Below are 22,470 nucleotides of genomic sequence, written 5' to 3'. Positions count from 1 at the left end.
AACAATGAAATGCGAGTTAAGTAGGATCGGGGTTGAACAATTCACGTAATTTGTCAGCTCTGTTTGAAATAAAATTAAAGGGACCAGAATTAGGCTCAGGCAAGATATGAAGGTAAAAGCAAAGATTTGTTTTGTAATTAACAGCTTTTTCTGAGTTTAATTATGAAACAGAATTGGTTACATTTGTCACCTGATTTAAAAATAAAACCCGAAAACTTTAAACCCTACTTGTGCATGTGTTTGCATTTACTTTTTCCAAAATACTTGTTTTATTTTTTAGCAATATGGACCTCTGTTAATATGGGGCATAACACATTATTTTAAAATAAAATAGTGTATGGTGGGATACTATCGTATTAATTTCCAATGTTCATTGCGCTGCTAGGAACTGTAATCTGACTATTCTAACAGCATTAGTGTGTGTACGCATTACGCCCGACTAAACATGAAACGTTACTTCAGTGTGGACACTAAAGTTTGAGCTGGGTTAATTAAAAGGTTTTGAGTACGGTTATCGAGATCGGTTATGTAGTGTGGACAGGGCCTAAAAAGAAATATTCTTAAAATTGCTGGCAAAACCAAATATGAGGTTTATTGCTGCCACCTACAGGACTGGAGTGTACATTAATCAGTGCTGTTGTATTGCAGAATTTTTTTTGTTTTTAAACAAGCAAGTATTTTAGGGTCATTGCTGCAGTGTAATAGATTACCATGAATATACATGTCTGCGTCCCTTTCCATTCTGTGCGTCCCGTGAACGCAAGACAAAATATTTTTCCGTTCAATGGATTTATTTTGCGTCTAGGACGCAACATTTTGCGTTAATGCGACCTATATCCGACCTAGATGCGATTTATATCCGATTTTTGTCTTATTCAATATTATCCTGGTATTATTTTCTAGGAAATACACAATAATTTGATTAAAATGATGTTTTTTATTTTTACTTCGACATTGTAATAAGCAGCCCTACACTGTATCCTAGGATACAGCAGATGTTTAGACATCAGAGGATCAAATAACGTTCAACTGTGGTTCTCTGTCACTTCACAAACACACGATCACCTGATTTAAGTTGGTCAATCAAGTCTGATTTATTGTGGCAATTGCTGGGCGTAGTAACTACTAGCTTGATCAAAAACTAAATTGAAATACTTACACAAAAATATAATATTTTTAGTGGATGAAGGGGGAGAAAACGTAAGTCAGTTTATGAATATTCAAAAGAAAACTAATGCTTTGAAGTATACAAAAGCAAAAAAAAGCAGAAGTGAGTTAGATGAGGCAGAGGATGCATAGCGTTGCAAATACTGCTGCATTGAGGTACATGTTTGCGCTGACAATAAAAGAACATACTGAAAAATATGCAACACATTAAACTAAAACAAGGTGAACTGAGAGAAGCAATCCGTTTATGCGGCTTTTATATACGCTTTAATAAAAAGGAAGCACAGGATAGCTGTGCTTGTTAATGATTGCTGTACTTTGCTGGACAGCCACTGTTTATTGCAGAGGTATGTGACTTTGTGCGACAGTACTGTCTGTACATCAGCTAAAACACTGCCTAACATCAAGAAACTTAATTGTAAATATTTTACAGAAAATGGTAATGCTTTAGTAGGTAAACTTACATGGAACGCGTTGATGGAAATGTCTAGTGTGATTTTTGACGTGGCGCTGTGATGTGCTCGCCGCTGTGATGTGCTCGCCACTGTGATGTGATGTGATGTGCTCGCCGCTGTGATGTGCTCGCCGCTGTGATGTGCTTAGTGCTGTGATGTGATGTGCTTAGTGCTGTGATGTGCTCAGTGCTGTGCTGTGCTGTGATGTGATGTGCTCAGTGATGTGCTGTGCTGTGATGTGATGTGCTCAGTGCTGTGTTAGGCGCTGTGCTGTGATGTACTCAGTGCTGGTTGCTCCGATGCTGTATTGTTGTGCATCTGTGACTGTGCTCCTCTCTCCGCAGGCTGCCCTGGAGGTTTATAAGGAGCTGTTGCTGGTGTATCTTGAGCAGGGCCGGCGGTTTGTGAACGCACAGTGCGAAGGGCTGGAACCTTGGCAGATCATCACAGGAGCCGTGGCAGCGACTCTGCTGGCAGTGTGGCTACGAGGCTTCCTCTTCCAACAAGAGAGTAAGTGGCTAGATCAGCGTGACTGACAGACACACCGTCTATATTACAAACTGACACAACAGGATTATCTAATCATAATGCTTGATGACCTTTAGATCATGTTTCATGAAGTAACTGTAACATTGATGTTGGGCAGGTAATCTACGATTATGAATCTTGGAATCCCCAGTGTTTGAGTTCTGTTAGGCAGGGGGACTGGCTTGTTAAAACATCTGATATTCTTGCTTTAGGTTTGAAAAAGTAATGCTTTAGGTTTGATAAAATTCCTAGAAATGCTCAATCAAGATGCCATCATGGAAAGTACACAAAGCTAGCAAAATAATTCCAGTAAATAAAACCTAATTTGTATTAACATCACTCTACATCTCACATTTTTCTATATGAAAAATGCACAGTGTGGTAAATGTGTGTTTTTTCTAATGGTGTTTTATTGTTGTGTTAGCAAACAAAAAAAGTATTTCAGTGGTGCACTTCTGAAGGAACTAGTTATTTTAAAGTTCATGAAATAGAAAACTGCCGTGTTTCCAATGAGACTGTGCTCATGCAACCTCTTGAATGCAGGGACCCAGAAGTGTAGCATTGAAATACCTGCACGAAAATTACAAGCACCTGTAGCATACTGTGAGCTCTCATGCACATTATACTGTGAATGTAGGTCATTGTTGGGACAGGGTCATATTTTATGTGATGTACTGTACTGTTAACTACAATCATGTGAGTCATCGTAGACACACCAATTGGGTGAAAAGGCTTCTGAGTGTTTCTCCAAATAGCCTTTATCAAGCAACAAGTCATCCCTGATCACTCTTCACAATTGTCAATCAGGAGACCATAGAAACAAAGCAAAGAACATGCTAAAACAGTTCCTTCTACCAAACAGCATTTTTAAAATGTCCTGCCCTAGAAAACAAATTGCTTTCACTGAGTGTTGCTATATCATAACCAGCAATTAGACAAGCATCGCACATCGCTTTCGTTCTAGGGATGATGTACTAAATGAATGGATACAGGTCCTTTTTAAGGGTATTAGTCATGTTCTTTTTCTTTTTTTTAATTTTTTAAAAAATTTTTATACACAGGCTTGATATCCAGAACTAAGAAGAAGATATTTAAGTTAATAAGAAGAATTCCTTTTGTAGGCGCTTCAGTAAGTATCCCACCACAGCTGCTTGGTTTCAGTGTGTTTTACATTGGAGCAGACCATTGTAAAGGTAGGTGGGGGTCTCTGAATCCCTCTTTTCATGAATGGTACAGCCCTCCTAATTGTGATTCCCTACCCATCTTCCGACAAGAGATTATCCTTGGAATGTTTCTACCGTGGAATTCCTGAGGCTCCCACTAAACCCTCAGAAGTTTAAAACGACTGAGATGCATACTGTATTGTAGAAAGTCTAATTTCAGGAATGGAATAACTGTTTCATTATCCTTCATTGGAGATGATTAATATCCCAGGGATAAAGATACAATCTGCATGTCATTCTTCCACTTTAACACACATCGAGAGAAACGCTTGTGTAATTATAATGAATTCTGATGAAACTTGAAAAGGAAATTCTTTAGTTTATAATGGGCATTAGCATCTGGGGGTATGTGGAGGCAGTCTGTGTCTGCTTGTACGTATGTTACACTTACATTGTATCTAGCAAAGAGCGTATCTAAATGTGGTGAAACTTGGTTTGAGCATTCTTAGCACCAATTATGTAGACCATTTGTCTGTATGTTAAAATTCTTTACATGTGGGCATAGGTTATGGTCTTGGGACTGATGGCTCTAATCTTGTTTGGATACTTGGCACTGACACACTAATTTTCAGTTCTCACTCGGCAATGTTTTGTGTGAGAGGCGTACAAACAAACTCTTGTATGTAGTTTCACTGCCAAATAACATTAGACTTTACTGCACAAGGATCCACACAGCAAATACAGATGCTGAATGAACTGGAAGTATTGAGGCGGTTTGGTCAAGGGACCAGATGCTGAATAAACTAGCCCAAAAAGGGATTAAGTATTGAGGCGGTTTGTTCAAGGCCTGAGGACCAGATGCTTTCTGGGTTAACAGGTGCAAGCAGGTGTCTGTTAAGACAGGTGTTACTGTGTTTATACTCCTGCCAAGGATGCTATTTGCATAACAAATTAATCATTTAAAATAGTCTGTATGGTGCGTGTCACATGTGCTTCCAGTTGTCTGTCCAACCCTTGTATGTACTTCTCTCTAAAACCTCGCCCAGTTTGGTGTTCCAGCCCATGTGCTGTGATAATATGGGTGCCAGAAAAAGACCATTATGTGCAGTAAAAAGACCACACTGTGCAAGGGTTAAACCTGTAAGTTGGTGAGAAGCAATCATTTGTCATGTATTTTTCTTTAGCTGAGCAGAACAAATTTGTCTGAGTCACCCTCCTGTGGTTTGCAGTCTCTAGCAGGCAGACAGTCCAAGAGCTGTGTGATAAAGGAGAGGTTTCTCCGAGTCATTCCTCTGCAGTAACCTCAGGGGAGCAGACTGCTGCTTGTACAGAGTGATCCAGGCTGGAGTTTACATGCCATTTTGTAGCGATGAGGTACACACGTGGAAATCTGAATACAAAACAAGGCAATGATATGAAGGTGGTTCTGGAAAGACTGAATAAGCCAATCAGTGTGCCTCAAGATGACAAGTCCCATTTGAAAAGATTGGATAAACAATTTGAATTTAAGTTTGGTGATGATGAGTTATCAGGTTACAAAGCAGTCCTGTATTAGTTGCAAAGGAATCGCCAGTGGTGCAAAAAAGGTGTTCTTGTAAGCGAAGTTCCTGTTCCTTTATGCGGAGCATTTACAATGGGAAAAATTTTCACCACAAGGGTGTTCTCTTAGGAGGTGTTCCCATACGCAGAAACTACTGTATATAGATGTGGAGAACCACTTGTCCAATTGTGATGAAACTTGCGATGGACATTCTGTTCACCAGATATTGAGAGCATCAGAATCTGGGGATATATGGAGGCAGCTGGCGGTCCATTTTGTATTATGTATGTGAATGCAGTCCTCACTTCCTGTGATGGGAGTGTGTCGCTGGCTGTGTGTCACTGGTTGGCTGTATCCTTGCAGATTCAGATGCAGTTGAACAAGGCTCTGGATGACATGGCGTCGAGTCTGTGCACCCTGAAGGATGGGATGAGGTATGTGAAGGTGCTCCCAGCTCGGGGGCTCTCGCAGACAGAGGTGCTGGACAAGCTGCGCGAGTACAGCTCTTTGGGTGAGTTCACAGGAGCAGAGATCATCTCCCTGCATTCACACTGCAGTCTGTGCACTGTGGCTGGAAACATCTTTTACACTCTTTAAATTAGGTGACATAAAGGACAAACTATATTACGTAGAGATTCATTTAAATGAGGAGAGTAGACTAAATATCAGCATTTTTCAAGTATCTTTTTATTTTTTTAATACTTTTACACCGCAATACAATAACAGAATTGGGCAGACACATGGCAAATGAAATTTAATAGAGAAAAGTGTAAAGTATTGCATGCGGGCAATAAAAATGTTCATTATAAATATCATATGGGAGATAGTGAAATTGAAGAAGGGAACTATGAAAAAGACCTAGGAGTTTATGTTGACTCAGAAATGTCTTCATCTAGACAATGTGGGGAAGCTATAAAAAAGGTTAACAAGATGCTCGGATATATTGTGAGAAGTGTTGAATTTAAATCAAGGGAAGTAATGTTAAAACTTTACAATGCATTAGTAAGACCTCACCTAGAATATTGTGTTCAGTTCTGGTCACCTCGTTACAAAAAGGATATTGCTGCTGTAGAAAGAGTGCAAAGAAGAGCAACCAGAATTATCCCGGGTTTAAAAGGCATGTCGTATGCAGACAGGCTAAAAGAATTGAATCTATTCAGTCTTGAACAAAGAAGACTACGCGGCGATCTGATTCAAACATTCAAAATCCTAAAAGGTATTGACAATGTCAACCCAGGGGACTTCTTTGACCTGAAAAAAGAAACAAGGACCAGGGGTCACAAATGGAGATTAGATAAAGGGGCATTCAGAACAGAAAATAGAAGGCACTTTTTTACACAGAGAATTGTGAGGGTCTGGAACCAACTCCCCAGTAATGTTGTTGAAGCTGACACCCTGGGATCCTTCAAGAAGCTGCTTGATGAGATTCTGGGATCAATAAGCTACTAACAACCAAACGAGCAAGATGGGCTGATTGGCCTCCTCTCGTTTGTAAACTTTCTTATGTTCTTATGCTTGTGACCGAGTTGTTGAGTGGCGTGTGGGTGGTGACATCACAGACCAGGAACAGAAACCAAAACAATGAATGGCAGTGGTCAAACTGGAGCGCTACGGCGCTCAGTGTTTTATTAAATAATAAACAAACAAAAGATTTAAACAAACAACACACTACAAACAAAAGGGCACGTTGGCCAAACAAATAGAAATAAACATATGTATCGTGCTGGGGTAAAACCAGCACGCTTAGCAGTTGTTTAGATTTTAAATCTGTCTCTCCTTGCTCGCTCTCCCGTACTCTCCTCTGTACACTCTACCCTGAGCGCAGATAGCTGCAGGCTTTTATATTCTGGCCGAGGGGTTAACTAGCTGTTAATTATCTTATTACTCCTTGGCCATAGTCTGCATGAGTTTAGTAAGGATGCGTGACTGTCAGCTAGTTAAATAATCAGTAGCTGATTAGTCACGCATCATCACGAGGTTTAATAATCAAAACAATAACAAATAATATTGGCTTTCGCCGTAATATAAACATAAATCATAATATAAATAAATAACAAACAAAGAGGCGGGACACTCCGCCACACATGCTCAGTTAGATTGTTTGTTTTGTTTTGGTTTTCATAATCTTGTGCTCTTTATTGATTATTTAAGCAGTGGTTATATTTAGATCTACTTCTGTTTCAAAGCAGTTGAATTTAGCCAGATGGTTGGTCTCTCTGTGTTTCAAGTGTTTTGCGGGAGTTATCTGGCCTGGCTGTAAAAGTCTAACGCTGTGCATTCTTGCAGGGGAGGTCCAGTGGGAGGATGGCAAGGTGTCTGGGACTGTGTACAGTGGAGATGAGAAGCTCACCAATCTTCTGGTGAAGGTAAAACCAAGGGACTGAACATTTGGAGCTGCTTCTTCAATGTGCCTCTGACTTTCCCTTGCACTGGAGGGGGGGAGGTTGTGTTAGCATGTGCTTTTGTCCTTCCCAGGTCTATGGAGACTTCGCCTGGAGTAACCCCTTGCACCCCGATATCTTCCCTGGGGTTCGGAAGATGGAGGCAGAGGTGGTGCGGATGGCGTGCACGCTTTTTCACGGGGGACCCTCTTCCTGCGGCACGGTCAGTTGGGGTTTCTTGCATTCATACGCCATGTTGTAAAGTGGAATTATACCTTATATATTAATTGATCATGTCCTGGAATAGTTTAATACTTTTCAATGGGCCATTGTTAACGTGAACAGGTGGCTGATATGTGGAGGGGGCCATTCATATGTTTAAGTAATTTCCTTTCCCTGCCAAATGCAAAGCTAGGCTCTTTATAGAAGAGATGGGAGCATCAGACTCAAACATCCAGTCTGTAACATGCCATGTGATATGCTATGTATAGGGTCCTGCATTTTACAAGACCTGTTTTTTTAAATTGTAATTCAACTGCTATCCCCTAGATGTCCCTGCAGCCACTCCCGTTATAGTAATCAAATTCACAATTAAGAATTCAATACATTACGATTTGACTAATTAGAAAAATAAAAGCTAATTATGATGAGTATAAATGGTAATTTTAATAAATTGATGCGTTAAAAGAAAAATCAAGAGACCTAACATCGCAATCAAAAAGCATTTCATTGAGCGAACGCACGCAACAATATCCACCTGGTGTCCACCTGCTTCTGTACACCGATGGGTATCATTTATTTTGCACAACTTGCAGTTTATCTTTGGACCACACTCGAAAGTCAACAATAGACCGACATTTATCATCAGGAAAACACAGAAAAATGAAAGGCTGAGTTTGACAGCTATGAGACTTCGTAAAAAACGTAAGGGGAACGGAAATTATGAATGCTGACGAGATGTTATTTTCGATTTGACAGAGGCATTTGTTTGTGCTAATATTCCCCTGGGAAAAATGATAATCCCAAACTGTGCGTTTCTGAACAAGCATGTAAAAATGTGGGGAATATCTACCCAAATTGCTGAGTTGCACAAGATGAAAATTGTACAACTGGTGAAGATGTCTGACAGTGTATCTGTAGTTACCGACGAGTCTACAAATGCAAAAGATCAGTATGTTTTGCACATTTTGTTTGTTCTCCAAGGACTATCGAATACCTTCGAACTGAAAGTAATATTAGCCGATACAGTTAATCTGTTTAAAAGCATTTTGAAGTTAATTTTAATAATGTGACTGGATTTGTCTCCGGTAATGCCAGTTACACGATCAAGGCATACAATGACATTCTTCAAGGTTTACTGCCAAATTCAGTACATTTGACTTGTAATGCCCACATAATAGCCCTTGCCAGCAATATCTGGCCAAAGCAGACAAACTGGTTGCAACCGTTAAATAAATTGTTTAAACGTTGCCCAAGCAGAAAGCCATGTTTTAAAGACCACCTGACAGAAGCAATCCAACAAGAAGGCTGTACTTTACCCATAAAGTTGCCACCTGAGCCATGCATAACACGATGGGGCACTTGGTATTCTGCTGCTGAATATCATTCCAAATACATCCCTTTTTACGCAGGTTTCGTGGAAAAGAAAATGCACATTTCACCAAACACTGTAGTGTTAAAAGACCTCCAGAAATTGCTTAAAGATGTGCAAAGTTTAAAATCTCAACTCTCACTAATTGCGACGCATGCCAAGGAACTGGTGGATGTGATTCAGTGGTTTGAAAGCAGTGACGTGAGAGTCCATCAAACATATAATGAAGTTGCAGAATTAATAAATACATACCGAGCAAATGGCACAAGAGGTACACAGCACAGGCGCCGCAATAAACAACCTATGTGTAAAAACCTTCCATGACGTTTCGGAAAAACTGATGAATTAGTACAACCCGGATCAATGCAAAAAGAAACCACATTTTTTTCAACCAGCTCATAACTTTCTGATGGCAATAAGAATATTCGACCCACAAGAAGTGTGTAGTTTGGATCTGGAAGCCCTCCCATTATATTCTATTCCAGGATTTGATGCTGACTGTAAATCAGAAATGGACAAATACCTACCATATGCAAAAGAAAATGACAGTAGAATGACTTTTGAATGAATTTTGGGTGAAAGCGGAAGAATTATTTCTCAGTTTAACATGAAAGGCTAAAATATGTTTGTCAGTTGTTACCAATTCTGTAGATGCTGAAAGAAGTGTTTCTTCTTATGGCCAAGTCTTTACAGAACAACGTCAATCTATGAAAGAAGGCAGGGTTAACAAACTGACGATGCTTAAGTTTAATAGCAACATTTAATGCATGGGACATTTTCTTTCATGAAACTGTAAGTGACACTTAATGTGCTGCTTGATGTGTTCCTACTAGTAAACTGAAAGATTTAAATTATTTACACATTCTAAGAAATAATATTGAATAAGATGTATTAGTAATAAAGGGATGCATGACTAAATAAATGTCCGTAGCTGCTGCTGCTGCCTAATCAATGCGCGTTAATAGAATGATTAATTGAGATGATTAAAGGAATCGGGAGATTATTAAGCAATAAGTGGTTTAATTAAGCAGACTACATGACCACCTTGCGGTGGGAGGAATGAAGTGCAGCCTGAGAAGGCAGGTCGTGTGAAACGCAGGGCCCTAGCTATGTAATACCAGAAATAAGCCAAAACCTCTCCTGCAGTAATGTTGAGTCACCTGATAGAAGTGATATGATTAGAAACAATAGGACCGGGCAGCAGTGATAAACCTAATCTTTTTACAACATAAGCAATGAAGTATATAAATACCAAACATCATCCAATAGAGTGATTTAGCCATACAAAAATACATTTTGAACTCCCAGGAGTAGATACATATTGTTTTAACTTGTATGAACAGGAATAAGGGAGTGGTCAAATGATTTAGTCAGTGATATGGCCTTGCATTACTGTAGGAAGGCAGCTGTATTATATACACTGAAATACAAAGTGTCAAAATGGATTATAGCAATCATTCTTGTATAATGTAATGAACCAATGCGTTTACTTCATGTATACACCATTAAATTTCAAATACAAAATAGTTTATTAAAATAGTTTATTCACAAAGAACAGCATTGCTGAGTTTGGCTGGTATTTGATTTTGTGAGCATTTAAAAGGTCATTTGGCTGCATGAAAATTTTTAGACTAAGTAAATCCAGTTTCTCATACGTAAAACAAATGATGCGCCATGGAATTACACTGCAGTATAAATCTGCAAAGTCTGTTAAAAAGATGAAGCCGTTGGGTACCAGAAAGCAGCAGCAGTGTCTTTTGAAATCTCTGTGTTTCCAAACTCAAGTATAAAACGCAAGCAATAAACCTTGGACAGAAGAACTGGTGATCAGTGACAGGGCTGTACTGTTCGTGCTAAGAAGATTGTTGCATCAGATCCAGTAAGGGGGGGGGGGGAGGGGAGTGAGGTAACTATAAAAAATCCTGAGGGTGCTAAACTCACAAGGTCTGCACACTTGACACAGAACAGCTGGGCCACAGACACATTCAGCAGCAGCAGCACATTCTCATCTTGTATAGAAACCGCAAGCTTCATGTATTCTACTCCAAGGAACTTTTCATTGCTTTATGGACAGTTGTGCTGTTAAGATAGTTCCCTAAAAGCTGATGTAACCACAATTACAGTACAGCCATAGAAATCACCCTGGCTCACTGAAACGCTTCACTGAAGCGAAATTATTCAGCCTGCCATTGTATATCTGATACATTTTAAGATAATATACACTACGTCAAGAACAATATTTTCAGTTTAACATTTTGTAAAGTACTGTTTAAATTATTATGCAGTGTCATCTTCTGTCATTTCCTCTCAAGTGGTGCTCTACATCTGTATCAATATCAGATGCTGGTTGGAAATATCTGTTTCCACTGTGATTTACTAGTTCTGTATTTCATTAACCCTTTGCGGTCCATTTATTCAGCGCGTCTCAGGCGTGTCAGGTCCAATTTATTTTCACATGCGCAGTTTATTTTAGACGCGCTGTTTAAAAGTATTTTTCACATACCTCACTGTATTTTTCTCATACCTCATAGCATAGTCGTGCATACCAATAAATCATCTTCTGATCACTCGTTTTATCACCAAACTCAGAATGCAGAAGCAGCTATCTTGTTTGTTTATGTCTGTGTTATCTCTGTGGTGTCGGGGCTATATGTATTGCTCAGATACGGCCCTTATTATGTTTTATTTTTTTTCCCCCCCGTCTTCTCTCGGCTCCTATCGGTCTCACTCGGCCATTGAATGGTTTTCTCTGCTTTTTCCGGAGGATTAGAGACCTGTGTTTTACGTCTTTTTGATGATGTCGGACAAGGTCCGACATCGGACCGGAAAAGGAAAATTGTAATGTCGGACCGTAAAAGGGTTAAAGGAGTGCCAAATCTCTTATTTGCACAAGCAATAAGAACCCTTTTTATGCTGTTTGTAAGATCCCTTTGTTCTCTGCTTGATTTTTGCAAGTACAGGTACTTCAGAGACAGCGAAACGCACAGGAAAAGGGTTGGGACTAGAAGAGGCTATTTGGTCCATCGAGGCTGTTGTTTGGTAACACACCATTCCCCTCGACCAGGGGGGGTCGAATTTGATAACGTGTCACTAAATGTGGTGTTCAAATTGGTTTGGATGAAACAAAAGCAAAAGCACAGTTAATAAAGCTAACAAGGAAAGAAAGTCCAAGGCAAACGGGCAGGTGGGCGAGCTAGTGCTGGCAGACGGGCGGGCGGGTGGGTGAGCTTAGTGCAGGCAGGCAGATTAATCACCCCTGAGTAAACCTGGTGCACAAACCAGCAGTCCTTTAGAACCCAAAGATTGGAAAGCCAGTGTAGCTGGATTGTACATGTGCAGCAGGATTCACCATTTTCTATGAAAAGCCTCTGTATCCCGCCATTATCAGTCATTGGCATCAGTTTACTACCTTTTTCCACAGTGGAACCCTTCTGCAGACCTTGTTTACAGGTATACCACCGTCATTCAAAAAGCCCAACGTTTGCATTCAGGGTTGTGACTCGTTCTGTTATAACTCAGGTTAAACAGAAATAGAAAGAGGGCTCTCATATTTACTGATAACAACAAAAATAATAGTAATAAAATATTTCAAATTCTTAAATGATCTTCCGTTCTTGGTGGACTGGGAGCATAACAAGCTACACAAATGAGCATCCAGTAGTAGAATTCCTGGGCTGGCAGTAATTCGGAAATGTAGCATATGCCAGTCTCTGTATGCAAGCAGAATATTACAGAAATTCGACCTCATTTACTGTACAGTAGGGTTTGATTTTTCAGCAAAGATGTCCCCACATTTTAGGCAGCATTTTACTTCCCAGTTAGGACACACATTAAAGCATAAAGTAAGTTGGCTTTCACAGCAACATAGTAACACTGGGGATTCAGAACGATAGTCTGCATGAGCTTATAACAAATCTCATGCTGCCGAGTGCCGAAGCCCCTGTGTGATAAGAGGGGCTTGTTATTATTTATTTATTTCTTAGCTGATGCCGTTATCCAGGGCGACTTACAATTGTCACAAGATATCATATTATTTTTACATACAATGACCCATTTATACAGTTGAGTTTTTACTGAAGCAATCTAGGTAAAGTACCTTGCTCAAGGGTACAGCAGCAGTGTCCCCACCGGGGATTGAACCCACGACCCTCTGGTCAAGAGTCCAGAGCCCTAACCACTACTCCACACTGCTGCCTTGTGGGCACTGTATAACCCTTCAGGGGCTCCCTGCGTGATAAGAGGGGCTTATGGGCACTGTATAACCCTTCAGGGGCTCCCTGCGTGATAAGAGGGGCTTGTGGGCACTGTATAACCTTCAGGGGCTCCCTGCATGATAAGAGGGGCTTGTGGGCACTGTATAACCCTTCAGGGGCTCCCTGCGTGATGAGGGGCTTGTGGGCACTGTATAACCCTTCAGGGGCTCCTTGCATGATAGAGGGGCTTGTGGGCACTGTATAACTCTTCAGGGGCTCCTTGCATGATAAGAGGGGCTTGTGGGCACTGTATAACCCTTCAGGGGCTCCCTGTGTGATAAGAGGGGCTTGTGGGCACTGTATAACCTTCAGGGGCTCCCTGCATGATAAGAGGGGCTTGTGGGCACTGTATAACCCTTCAGGGGCTCCCTGCGTGATAAGAGGGGCTTTTGGGCACTGTATGACCCTTCAGGGGCTCCTTGCATGATAAGAGGGGCTTGTGGGCACTGTATAACCCTTCAGGGGCTCCCTGCGTGATAAGAGGGGCTTTTGGGCACTGTATAACCCTTCAGGGGCTCCTTGCATGATAAGAGGGGCTTGTGGGCACTGTATAACCCTTCAGGGGCTCCCTGCGTGATAAGAGGGGCTTTTGGGCACTGTATAACCCTTCAGGGGCTCCTTGCATGATAAGAGGGGCTTGTGGGCACTGTATAACCCTTCAGGGGCTCCCTGCGTGATAAGAGGGGCTTGTGGGCACTGTATAACCCTTCAGGGGCTCCTTGCATGATAAGAGGGGCTTGTGGGCACTGTATAACCCTTCAGGGGCTCCCTGCGTGATAAGAGGGGCTTTTGGGCACTGTATAACCCTTCAGGGGCTCCTTGCATGATAAGAGGGGCTTGTGGGCACTGTATAACCCTTCAGGGGGCTCCCTGCGTGATAAGAGGGGCTTTTGGGCACTGTATAACCCTTCAGGGGCTCCTTGCATGATAAGAGGGGCTTGTGGGCACTGTATAACCCTTCAGGGGCTCCCTGCGTGATAAGAGGGGCTTTTGGGCACTGAACTCTAACCCTTCTGGGGTTCTCATCAGGGTTGTAGTGGATTGTGTTTCTGATAGTGATTACTGTACTAAGAAGGCTAGAACATGAAGCCTTACTAAACTGATATCTTTTTATCTAGCTATTCTGTGCATTTTCCAGCCATTCGTGTTGTCTGTACAGTACAGGTCATTTATATATATATATATATATATATATATATATATATATATATATATATATATATATATATATATATATATATATATATATATATAGAGAGATAGATAGAAACACACACACATGCATCTAGAGAACCACGTACCCAACTGCGGGTAATTTTGTATTTAAAGCCAGGGGATGTACATATTGCCAGGTGTTTGCTGTACTGTAGCTTTTGCTCTTTTTACACTCATCATGTGATTACAACATACTTCTAGCAATGACGATTCACTGGGGGAGGGCCATTTGTTGCCCTTTTAGTTCCAGTTAAACCCCTTGTTCACTAACTTGGTATCCCTGAAAAGAAAATTGCCCCATCTTCAAAAGCAGGCAGAAGACTGGGTGGGATGATGGGATAAATGATCTTCGTGAATTCAGTGTTTCTGTTGAGGAATGCCCTCGCGGAGCGGAGAGATGCCCTTCGTTGTAATGTATTTGACTGGAAAATAAATACAGAGGGCCATGTTCACCAAGCATTTACCGTTGTGTTAAGTTAACACCATTTCTCTTCCCATCAATTTAAGTTCAAAAAAATAACTTGAAATGAATTGAAGAGCATCTGTTGTTTCTTGCTGGTTCTCTAACAGTGGTAAAAGCTCTGTCAATGTGGCCCATTCAATCCATTCTGAGTGAGTAATTAATCATTTGGTTGTCTGTAAGCCCTGTTCCTGTTTTGTTGCGTGATTTCTGAGGCTGGGTACAGTTTCAGCTTCCCTTCTGTCTCGGGGCACAGAGAAAGGCAGCTGCTCTCAAACTGTGCCTGTCTGCACTTCCGCTGATTTGTGGTGAGACTCAGAGAGGAGTCTGATGTGGTTTCAGTTCCCCTTGTTATTAGACAACACCTCCTGGTTTAAGTCTCATGTGAGCTATAATGCTGCTTGGCTTCTGCCAGATGGGTCTTGTTATCCAAGCTTCCTTGAACTTTTACCTAAATATAACATTTGGCCCTAGCAGTGTAAAAAATTACGCTGTGTCTAATCTGACAGGCAGTGTGAAATGTTCCTCTAGTTGTAAGGTAATCTACTAGTTGTAAGGTCATTTCAGTGTCACCTTGTGCCGTAATGGCTTCGTGTAGGTGTGTCTCTAAGTGCTGTCAATCTTCCTGACGTGCTAGAAATCACCTGACTTGTCGTGAAAAAGAGAGAGGATTAGAAAGAAATACAACTGGTATGGCGGCAAGATCAGAGTGCACAGTGAGTTTTTGTTTGTTTCGTTTTGAAAATTAAAGTTGTAGATCAAAGTAACTTTAGTATAGTCACTTACCTTCAGTGAAACAATGCATTTAGTAGACGACTAATTTCGCTAAATAAATACAGATAGAATGGATTATTTCTAGGCTTGCTACTATTCGATTTTTTTAATTCAATTTTTTTTTTTATTGCCAAATCTACAATTTAATATCGGTTTATTTTTGAAAGAATTGACCAGTTTTTTTTTTCGATCTTTATTTTTCAATTCAAGCAGAGCATAGGTGAAATTTGACCTTTATGCTTAAAAAAAATTTGAATAAATGAAGAAGGAATCTATGAAAGACCTAGGAGTTTATGTGGACTCAGAAATGTCTTCATCTAGACAATGTGGGCAAGCTATAAAAAGGCCAACAAGATTCTCGGATATATTGTGAAAAGTGTTGAATTTAAATCAAGGGAAGTAATGTTAAAACTTTACAATGCATTAGTAAAACCTCACCTAGAATATTGTGTTCAGTTCTGGTCACTTCGTTACAAAAAGGATATTGGTGCTCTAGAAAGAGTGCAAAGAAGAGCAACCAGAATTTTCCAGGGTTTAAAAGGCATGTCATATGCAGACAGGCTCAAAGAATTGAATCGTTCAGTCTTGAACAAAGAAGACTACACGGCGATCTGATTCAAGCATTTAAAATTCTAAGAGGCATTGACAATGTCGACCCAGGGGACTTTTTCGACCTGAAAAAAGAAACAAGGACTAGGGGTCACAAATGGAGATTTAGATAAAGGGGCATTCAGAACAGAAAATAGGAGGCACTTTTTTACACAGAGAATTTTGAGGGTCTGGAACCAACTCCCCAGTAATGTTGTTGAAACTGACACCCTGGGATCCTTCAAGAAGCTGCTTGATGAGATTCTGGGATCAATAAGCTACTAACAACCAAACGAGCAAGATGGGCCGAATGGCCCCCTCTCGTTTTGTAAACGTTCTTATGCATTCTAGCGCTGCTTCAGCCAACGAGATCTGTCAGGACAGGATGAAATGACTGGAGGTGAAACCACTGATTTGACTGACAGCGACCCCTAGCCATTCAGAGCGGAACGGAGACGGGACAGACAGCAAGTACAGAAATTACACAGACTCGAGATTGATTTCTAAATTTATTATTTTTGGTAAGAAAAAAAAATAGCGAGTGGTTTTACCGACGTTTATCCTATATAAATTTATTTCACTCGAACTGTTGATTTGATGGACAACGACACCTGTGTCTTCTGCCAGTTCTGTTTCCAATTCAATGCATGTCTTTGTTGTATTCCTTATGGATATTATCTTCAAGTATTGCTCATCCTTGTTAGACAGCTTTTTGGGTCTTCCAATCCTGGGTTTGTCAATTACAGATGATGTACTTGTTGATTTATGCTCTGAATACCACACCTTGAAAAGGGAACGCGAGGTATTTCACTCCAATGTTTTTCCTTCTTTATGTAAGTCAAGGTTGTTATAATAGTAGAAAACACTAGTGGAGGCTTTGAGTAAAATATTGTTTTTTGTGTTTTGTATTAAATGTTATATAATGTTTTTGGTTTCTTTTTAATCACTTGATCAATTGTCCTTGACCATGACATGCTTGAGTGATTATGACTGAAGCATATGCACTTAATCACCTAATTAGTGAGACAATTGATTGGACACTGGATATGGAGTGAATACACCGTGTAACAATTTTTATTTATTTTTTTGTTTCTGGGTAGTAAGTGTTATTTCCTAATTGCTTATGCCTCAAAAGTATAGAAAATGGCTATTATTCCCCACAAACTTTGCTTTTGTGACCAGGACAGTGATATTTTGAAATTTACCTATTTTCCAGAACATTCCAGATAGATTCAGTGCTGAGTAAACTTGGAGTAACTTCTAGAACCTTCTAGAACTTTACAGTAATATAAATAGTAGTATAAATACAGGGGCCTTAAGCCCACCAGTTCAGTTTAGTTCCAGCTGCCTAAGTGGATACATATCTGCATTTTTCTGAGATGGCATCAAGGTCATAGGAGACTTCAAAATGGTGGCATTCCTGATGGGTCTCCAAGGCGGTTTTACCAAGTTTCCCTGCTATCTTTGCCTTTGGGACAGCAGGGACACCAAGGCGCGCTACCACAGGCGGGACTGGCCACAGCGGACCAAGTTCTCTGTGGGGAGGAACAACGTCAAGTGGGAGCCACTGGTGGACCCCCGGAAGGTGCTGATGCCACCACTGCACATCAAATTGGGCCTTATGAAACAATTTGTCAGAGCTCTAGATAAGGTGTCGGCAGCCTTCAAGTACCTTCAAGACTTATTCCCTAAGCTGTCTGAGGCAAAGGTCAAAGCCGGTTTCTTCGTCGGACCACAGATAAAGAAGATCCTGGAGTGCAATGAATTCCCCAAGAAGCTCACTAGTAAGGAGAAAGCGGCTTGGAACAGCTTTGTCGCAGTGGTTCGGGGCTTCCTGGGCAATCACAAGGCCGAAAACTATGTGGAGCTGGTTGAGACTCTGGTGAAGAACTACGGCACAATGGGCTGTAGGATGTCCCTCAAAGTCCATATCCTTGATGCTCATCTTGATAAATTCAAGGAGAACATGGGAGCGTACTCGGAGGAGCAAGGCGAGCGCTTCCACCAGGATATACTGGACTTTGAATGCCGCTACCAAGGACAGTATAACGAGAACATGATGGGAAACTACATTTGGGGGCTGATTCGTGAAAGTGATTTACAGTATAATCGTAAATCTCGAGAAACTACTCACTTCTAAATCTTTTGTAGTCATTTTTGTATTACTTTAGTATAAATACATGTTAATTTGGATTCATATGTTGTTTTTTTCTGACTTTATGTGAACGAAAAGACACAAATTCGCCCGTTTTCTCATTGGAAATAGATACATTTCAAAATATCACTGTCCTGGTCACAAAAGCAAAGTTTGTGGGGAATAATAGCCATTTTCTATACTTTTGAGGCATAAGCAATTAGGAAATAACACTTACTACCCAGGAACAAAAATTGTGTTACATAGTGATATCAGCTGTTGAATTGTAAGCTTGCATAAAAGCAATAAAGAAAATCACAGAAAAACACCAATATGCCACTTCTGTCAAGAGAGCAGCGTCTTCATGCGATCGGCATGTTGGAGGCTGGACTAGGGCAGTGTACTGTGGCTCACAGCCAGCAATTTCAAACCTGGCGAGACGGTATAACCAGACAAACTCTGTCAATGACAGGCCATCAACTTGGGGGCCAAGAGTCACAACACCTGCCCAAGATCGACAGATCATTTTGCAGCATCTTCATGATATCAATTGTTAATCAGCACAATAAAAAGTCACTGCACCTGCTCTAAAACAGAGTTTGTCATTTTTCGATTACATCTAGTGAATTTTATCCAAATATAAGTGATGTGTTATTTTGATGCTAAAATATAAGTGATATGTTTCTTTTGATGCTCAAATATAAGTGATATGTTTCTTTTGATGCTCAAATATAAATGATCCGTTTTTCTGATGATGTAATATGTAAGCCATACGTTTTTATATTGGGGCAGTAATAGAGCTTAACAGCGGGTAAGGTTTTGCTCAGCTGCTAGGTCCTAGTGACAATTTATGTAATGTTATTAAATGGTTGGTCAGAAATTAATGACTGGCACCCAGACAAATTCTGTCACAACCTCTAGCAATTGTTGCTATGGGATTCATAACAACTAGAAATCTGTGCAGAAAAAAAAGCATGACTTTTATTCTGGTTCAATCCCTTGATTTTAAAAAATGCATGTAGTTTTAATACAAATGCTATTTAAAATGAATACCAGTCTTGGAGTTGGAGGACATGGCACGTACAGAATTACAAACAGAATACTGGCGGGTTCAGTGTGTATTACCAGAGAGTAATACAATCGAGAGGTTCTGGAGACAGTGTGACCTCGAGATCTGAGGCTGAAACATATGCGTTATGTTTTGTGGTGGAGTTAATTTAATTGTCTGTCTGTCTGTCTGTCCGTATGTGCCTGTCACACTCTACATTGTGACTTCATTTTACACAAATCTTCACCCAACCTTTATCGTACACCCCTAGCTTCATATATACATTTCAAATTGATGTGGCTTTAATCTGATAAATGTATGCAATATTTTAATCACTACATGCACTCATACGTTCTTTTAATCTGATACATGTATGCAATATTTTAACCACTCTTTTCTTTTGTGATTTATGAGGACCCACTGGTTACCAGTAAGTGGCCACAAGTAATTTTAGTCATTGAGGACAGCAGCTGGACAGGAGGGAGAGGGTGAAAGCCAGACCAGAACACTAAAACAATGCAAACCATCTTGAAACCTATACTCCATCTTTATAGTCTATATCATTTGTGTGTGCATATGATTTTTTTGTAAACCACAACTAGCATTTATTTTAAAAGAAAATTATTCACACAATAAACCACTTACAAATGGAATAAGTAAGGTGTAGGCTACATAAAATCATAGACCAGAATATAGTTTACAAATAAATTGTAACCCTTTTTAGTTTGTATGCAAGGAACAAAAAACAATACAATCTAATTCAAATAAAATAATCAAACATGACTATCAAAAGTGCTATTTAAAATACAACTTGAAACCAGTGATTCTAGAACAGTCATATATCAGCCCTTGTGTTTCTTGTGAGCTCTGTCCTTGAGCAGAGGGGAGTGTCTGTGAGCGATCCACCTTGTTAATGCTCGATTCTTCTCTCTGTGCAGGTCACCTCCGGTGGCACTGAAAGTATCCTGATGGCCTGTAAAGCGTACAGAGACATGGCATTGGAGCGCGGAGTCAAGCACCCTGAAATGTAAGACACAGCACTGAGGGATGGCACCACGAGAGCTAGCTGCCTGCCAGGACTGAGACTTGGGACTGCTCCAGAGGGAGCTGTTGAAGGGGGGAGGTTGGCAGAAGCACCTATGATCTGAGCATCCTCCCTCTGTCTGTGTCCAATCTCCTGCCTTTCTGTTCCACAGTGTCCTGGTTTTTCACAGCTATAGAAGCTGTATCTCTGATAAAACCGTTTGAGGTGTCTCCCTCATGGTGGCCTAATCTAGTTGTGACCATGCAAAGCTGAACGTTACAAGCAGTCGTGCTAGTGAAACATACACTTAATCTCCTAATGCCGAACACACCAATTAAATTGCAGTATGACCTTTGTGTGCACTTGACTCACCATCTCCCCTTGGTCTAAAATGATTAAAACAAAATGCCCATTCTATGTTCCCTCTGCCAGCCGGGTCAGGGTCAGGGTTAAGGTTAGTTTGGGTTTGGGTAAGGGTTAGGGTTAGTTTGCACAAAGAGCACAATCAATTCATGCAGACCGTTCTGATTCACTCAGGTTTGGGTTTGTCCAGAACTGCAATGAAATTGTATTTATTGTGTTACTCAGCTAAAGGTAGTTTTGTATTTTCTCTTGCACATCTTGTCTCCTCTCAGTGTTGCTCCAGTCAGTGCTCATGCAGCCTTTGACAAAGCGGCGCATTACTTTGGGATGAAAATTGTTCACATTCCCCTGGACCCAGACACCATGCAGGTGGATGTGAAGGTGAGACTCCCTGAAAACAGTAACTGCATGACTACTTCTATCTGCAATCAGAATTTACAGGTCCCTAAGGCACTGGTGCACAGAGAGGGCCATTATAGCCCGGTATTTGTTACAACCATACCTTTTAATTACTTGATTGAGCCAATTAAACCTCTATTCAGGTATTCGTCTGTTAATTATTTAAATGATGACCTATAAACCAAAGCTATGACTATGCCCTAGGTTTTAAAGGGCATTTCCTCCTCTTCTTCGTTGACTTCAAACATGACTTTCTCTGTCCATCTTCTTGTGCAGTTAAACGGTTAGAATTCAGTTTTTAATCTGAAGGTTGGACAGTATCAAGCAGTCAGTGTTTGAGTTGTTTGTGTTCTTTGTGTTTAGGCGATGAGGCGAGCTATTTCCAAGAACACGGCCATGCTGGTCTGCTCCGCTCCTCAGTTTCCACACGGAATCATTGACCCAGTACAGGAAATAGGAAAGGTAAACCAACTCAGGAGAACTGCTGCACTGTGACCTGCAATACTGCAAAAACAGCATCTATTTAATTTGCTGTTTGTTTTCATGAAATATAAAAAGAGGACCTACAACAGTGAGACAGGGAAACAGCTCAGCACCTCAGTGGGCACACAAGGCCATTCTCCTCACAGATCTAGGGGGGTGTTTAGTGAACAGCTCATCACCTCAGTGGGCACTCGAGGTCATTCTCCTCACAGATCTAGGGGGGTGTTTAGTGTGTTGTGGCCGAATCCTTTGTTGTAATCAGCCATTGTCTTCGTGTTTTGTTTCCCCTAATAGTGAACCCATACACACATTTTGAAATCAATCCAACAAGCTGTTCTCATGTTTTAAGAGATGTATGCCTTGAAAAGAACCTTTAAAAACTCAAGGAAATGGATCAATTGTATAGATGCTTGGTGTTTTGAGCAGTAACAGCATTGTGAAGTGTGGACTCTGGACCTGTGATGTGATTGGCTGGGCTCTCAACTCTTTATTAAGGTCAGTCTTCTCTTCCAGCTGGCTGTGAGCTCCAGCCTCCCTCTCCACGTGGACGCCTGCCTGGGCGGCTTCCTCATCGTCTTCATGGACAAGGCCAAATTCCCCCTGGCTCCCTTCGACTTCCGGGTCAAGGGGGTGACCAGCATTTCTGCAGACACACACAAGGTATAGGGGCTCACTGCACAGGGAGTGTGGTTTCAGGAGAAATGGGATTCCACCAAGTCAAAGTAGAAATAGTGTCTAGAAATCTCAATAGCTGTGTGATGAAATTCTCTGAGCGGCAAGGTAAGGAAAGGATTACTTCTTTTAATATGGGTGTTATCCGCGTGTGTCTTTAGTATCAGAATTCAGCCTTTGCAGTGGAGTTCATCTCCTGCAGTGCTCCAGAACAGTCGGGTTGTACAGCTTT

The 22,470-nt window shown here is 40.8% G+C and overlaps 1 protein-coding gene across 1 annotated transcript in view; it reads left to right on the top strand.

The window, feature by feature from the left end:
- sgpl1 (sphingosine-1-phosphate lyase 1) overlaps positions 1 to 22,470 on the top strand; it is a 51,804-nt gene that overhangs the window by 21,413 nt on the left and 7,921 nt on the right. The window contains exons 2-10 of the mRNA XM_034030624.3: positions 1,967 to 2,132; positions 3,212 to 3,279; positions 5,217 to 5,364; positions 7,140 to 7,219; positions 7,329 to 7,457; positions 20,236 to 20,324; positions 20,957 to 21,065; positions 21,447 to 21,545; positions 22,080 to 22,226. Of these exons, the coding sequence (XP_033886515.1) occupies positions 1,967 to 2,132; positions 3,212 to 3,279; positions 5,217 to 5,364; positions 7,140 to 7,219; positions 7,329 to 7,457; positions 20,236 to 20,324; positions 20,957 to 21,065; positions 21,447 to 21,545; positions 22,080 to 22,226 (1,035 nt within the window). The remainder of the gene's footprint in view (positions 1 to 1,966; positions 2,133 to 3,211; positions 3,280 to 5,216; positions 5,365 to 7,139; positions 7,220 to 7,328; positions 7,458 to 20,235; positions 20,325 to 20,956; positions 21,066 to 21,446; positions 21,546 to 22,079; positions 22,227 to 22,470) is intronic.

Source organism: Acipenser ruthenus, chromosome 13 (assembly GCF_902713425.1).
Source record: "Acipenser ruthenus chromosome 13, fAciRut3.2 maternal haplotype, whole genome shotgun sequence".
Taxonomy (NCBI): domain Eukaryota; kingdom Metazoa; phylum Chordata; class Actinopteri; order Acipenseriformes; family Acipenseridae; genus Acipenser; species Acipenser ruthenus.
Note: the sequence above shows the minus strand (reverse complement) of the source record. Positions and strands in the feature narration are given on the sequence as shown.